The 4,163-nt window shown below is 44.1% G+C and overlaps 1 protein-coding gene across 1 annotated transcript; it reads right to left on the bottom strand.

The window, feature by feature from the left end:
* Positions 1-1,953: 1,953 nt before the first annotated feature.
* LOC139551963 (claudin-9-like) lies at positions 1,954-3,603 on the bottom strand. Its single transcript, XM_071363291.1, has one exon. The coding sequence runs from the start codon at positions 3,511-3,513 to the stop codon at positions 2,470-2,472; it is 1,044 nt and encodes a 347-aa protein (XP_071219392.1). The 5' UTR covers positions 3,514-3,603; the 3' UTR covers positions 1,954-2,469.
* Positions 3,604-4,163: the final 560 nt, after the last annotated feature.

Here is a 4,163-nt window from a genome sequence, read left to right as displayed (position 1 = left end):
CTCTAAGGGGTGCTTGACATAATCTGCTGCCATGGAACAAAACCTGTACAGATGTGGTGAAGTCTGTGGTTGTTCGTTTCTAGAGGACTTTCTGTGGTTGTGAGTTTCTAGTCAAGCCTGTTTCTACCCCAGCTGTTTTGTTGTTGCCCTGGCAGAACTATGCAATATGGCAATATTGCACAAGATCCCCTGAAGTTTTGGGAAGACTATGAAGTTTAATTCAATTCTGTGCATTTATATTGAAAAACACTGGTCTATGGTAACACCATTTCATATAAGATACTAGTGATGGAATTTAAGGGAGTTGTTAAGTTGGGAATGTCTCTCTTAAAGTAGTAGGAGCAGCTGCGTCAGACTATGGTCCCACCACAATATGACATAAACTCCTCTATGACCTTTTGCAGCTGTTAGCGGGAGGTTGATTGAGTCGTCGTTGAGTCTGGCTGGTTCCTCTTGAAGATGCAGCAGCAGAGTTTGGTCCCTCCTATCAGGGGCATGGAGGCAGGCCACCTATTGAATTCAGCCAAGTAACCCAAAACACCAAAATGATCCAGCAGGTATGGGATATTCTGAATCATGTAATGGTCAACCAAGAAGAGTGTGGTGAGCTGGAGGATACCAGCCAGGATAAAGAATGTTCCACTGATAAACTTGACTTTGACCCGGGTCCTGTTACTCTTGATGCAGATAAAAACTTGGCCCCAAAGATGGACCCCATCTCTCCTAGAGTACCCAGGATGGACCCCATCTCTCCCAGAGTACCCAGGATGGACCCCATCTCTCCTAGAGTACCCAGGATGGACCCCATCTCTCCTAGAGTACCCAGGATGGACCCCATCTCTCCTAGAGTACCCAGGATGGACCCCATCTCTCCCAGAGTACCCAGGATGGAGGAGATGGAAGTGATCGTCTTCAGAGCCCATTTGACCCAACTGGAGGGTCCATAAGAAACTACTATACAGACAACACAGGGCACTAGGGAGACTATCCATCCAAAGGCTCCCAAAAACATGACTCAATCTCACTAGGTGGGCAGGAGCTGCACAGTATGACCCCCATAACCAGGAGCAGGGCCGCTGCCGCCCAGCAGATGTAGAGTGAGGCCCCCAAATGGTGCTGGCCGTCCAGGAGACAGCAACGAGCACCAGGATTACAGCCAGGATGAAGATCATTCTGGAGATGATCATTACTTTGACCTTGGACTTTTTGTTATTGATGTAGTTGGTGCACTTGGCCCTGATTATGGAGACTCCCAGAACCCAGAAGATGATGGCGATGATGGTCATGGCTCGGTCAGCCTGCAGGTTCTGAGGTAAGGCCAGCATGGAGTTGTAGACCTTACACTGCATCAGGTCCCAGGTCAGGTCCCAGGTTACATGAGAGATGATAATGTTGTAAGGTATACTACACCTGTTGTATTCGGCACATGTGACAAATGAAATTTTAATTGATTTGAAGGTAGCCAGTCTGCACACTGGCTCAATTAAATTCCATCACTAGTATCTTATATGATCTTATGTTAACACAGCCCAGTGTTTCTCAATATAAATGCACAGAACTGAATTAAGCTTCATAGTCTTCAAAAGGTTTCAGGGGATCTTGTGCAATATTGCCTTATTGCTAACTTCTGCAAAGGAAACAACTTATTCGTTCAGATGTGGGGCGTTATGTGGTTGACACACACTTAACGGAGATACTAGTGACATTCAGTTAGATTGAAACTACATGCTGAAAAACCCTTGAGTGTGAAATAAATAATTTTAAGGTACGATCCATGGACTGAAATTAACTATACAATAGACTAAATAGACTAATGATAACAGTTTCATAAACATAGTTGAAATAATTATACACTATGATATATGTTTCAGTCAGAAGATCCCAGTCACTGACTGTAGGCTGGTGGTTAACGTGGTGAACATAAACAGGAAATGCACAGCAGCAACCAGGAAACACTTTGCATCCAGATATGTTTTTTATTTGAACATCTTTAACAGGATTAAACATTCAACCTCTGATTCAATTCCTTCTCTATTTAAATTCATCCCATTTTAAAGAAACATAAAGAGAAGTATCAATACTGGTATAGAACATCAGAGAGGAAACAGTCAGAATATGTCCCTTCATTGCAGTCTCCTCAGGAACTTCTCCTCCCAGTCTAAATTAACTGAATATTTGAACACAATATGTCATAATCTCCCCTTTGACGTGTTAAAGACAAGGTGGAACAATAGCTATCTTGCTTTCACACATATCTGGTCCTTTCCGACTGTTAAAAATTGAACAGAAAGGATAGAGGCCATTTTATCATAGAATTACATATAGAATCACAATTATATTATCTACATTGTTTTCAATTAAAGAAAGTACAGTTTCTCTGTTAAAGCAGTAGCAGCAGCGTCTGCACCAGACTATGATCCCAACACAATATGACATAAACTCCTCTATGACCTGTTGAAGACAGAGCTGTTAGCGGGAGGTTGATGTAGTTGTCGTTGAGTCTGGCTGGTTCCTCTTGAAGATGCAGCAGCAGAGTATGGTCCCTCCTATCAGGAGCATGGAGGCAGACCACCTACAGACTTCAGCTAAAATAACCAGGTCATGTTGGGTAAACAGGACGAAAGGGTAGAGCTGCAGGTGGAGATCCGTTCTTAAGTAATGGACAACCAAAAACAGAGTGGTGAGCTGCAGGATACCAGCCAGGATGAAGAATATTCCAACGGTAAACCTGGCCTTGACCCTGATCCTGTTACTCTTGATGCAGTTACAGCACCTGGTCCCAAAGATGGACCCCATCACTCCTAGAGCTCCCAGGATGGAGGAGATGGAGGTTGTCATCAGAACCTTCCACATGTCCCCATAGTGGGGCTCAGGATAATGCCTGAATGGGAGCAATATAGAGAGAGCACTGGGCACTAGGGAGACTACCCATCCGAAGATTCCCATCATCCATCCAAACACTCCCACAGTGATGCACAGTATGACCCCTCCAATCAGGAGCAGGGAGGCCGCCACCCAGCCGATGTACAGCGAGGCCCCCAGCTCAGGCTTTTCTTTGATCCGCATGCCGAAGATGATGAATATTGCTACCCAGGAAACAGTGATGAGGATGAGAATTCCAGCCAGGATGAAAAGTATTCCAGCGATAATGATCAACTTGGCTTGAGATGTTTTGTCTTTGATGCAGTTGGTGCTCTTGGCTCCGACCATGGAGACCATGACCCCCAGAACCCCCAGGATGATGGCAGTGAGGATCATGGCTCTGGCAAGCTGCAGATCATATTTCCAATACCCCCTGTAGTTGTACACTTCACACTGTGTCTTTCCCGTGCCTTGGGTCACACAGCTCATCCACAGGCCGTACAAGACCACCTCTGTGTTGGCTGAGTTATCTGCTATGAAGGTTGTCACTATCCAGGTGGGGAGAGCACAGACCACGATGGTAAGTATTAATCCTATGACTCCCAGGGCGATGCCCACGACCTCCACCATTTTCATGATATCCATGCCCATCAAAATGCTGTCTCCCTGACTACGTCTCGCTCAGCAGATTTGTTCACTCTGAAGCTCGTTGCTGAGATCTTCTGTAAGATTTGGGAGCTGATCCACTCAGACGAACTCTATAACTGCTCAATGCTGTGATGTCACTTAAATATGTTGTTATGGAAACAGAAATCCTATTAATACAGATGTGGGGCAGGATGTGGTTTCGACCCAAATGTGTTAAAAACTCTACTCAGTTCAAACTCATAAAACAACATTGTGTAACAAAATGGAATGTTGAGATGCAACCTACAATAAACCAATAATGATCAAATAGGGATAATTATAATATAAAAACTATCCAGAAATGTTGTAGGGAAGTGATGAAAATTTTAAATTCTAATTTTGAGTTGGGCTAAAGACGTAGTAAAACCTGTTTAAGTCTTCCCTCAACCCAATCCTAACATTAACCATTAGTGGGGAAAATGCTAAACTGACTCATGATCAGCACTCAAGACGTGCTCCTCCAAGCTATTCAGTCCTCCTGTAATGCCATATCAACGGCAGATGTTTTTGAGAATGTGTCTCGCACATAGGCAACTATACAGCTGACAGGAGTCTAGTATTTTGTATAGAAGTGTAAATGTTATGTGTTAAGACATAAAGGCCCATGTGAGCAC

The sequence above is a fragment of the Salvelinus alpinus genome, chromosome 24 (assembly GCF_045679555.1).
Source record: "Salvelinus alpinus chromosome 24, SLU_Salpinus.1, whole genome shotgun sequence".
In the NCBI taxonomy this organism is placed as follows: domain Eukaryota; kingdom Metazoa; phylum Chordata; class Actinopteri; order Salmoniformes; family Salmonidae; genus Salvelinus; species Salvelinus alpinus.
Note: the sequence above shows the minus strand (reverse complement) of the source record. Positions and strands in the feature narration are given on the sequence as shown.

What these genes read in the sequence shown, in the direction of transcription:
- LOC139551963 (XM_071363291.1), bottom strand. Translation starts at nt 3,513, where the DNA reads ATGGGCATGGATATCATGAAAATGGTGGAGGTCGTGGGCATCGCCCTG.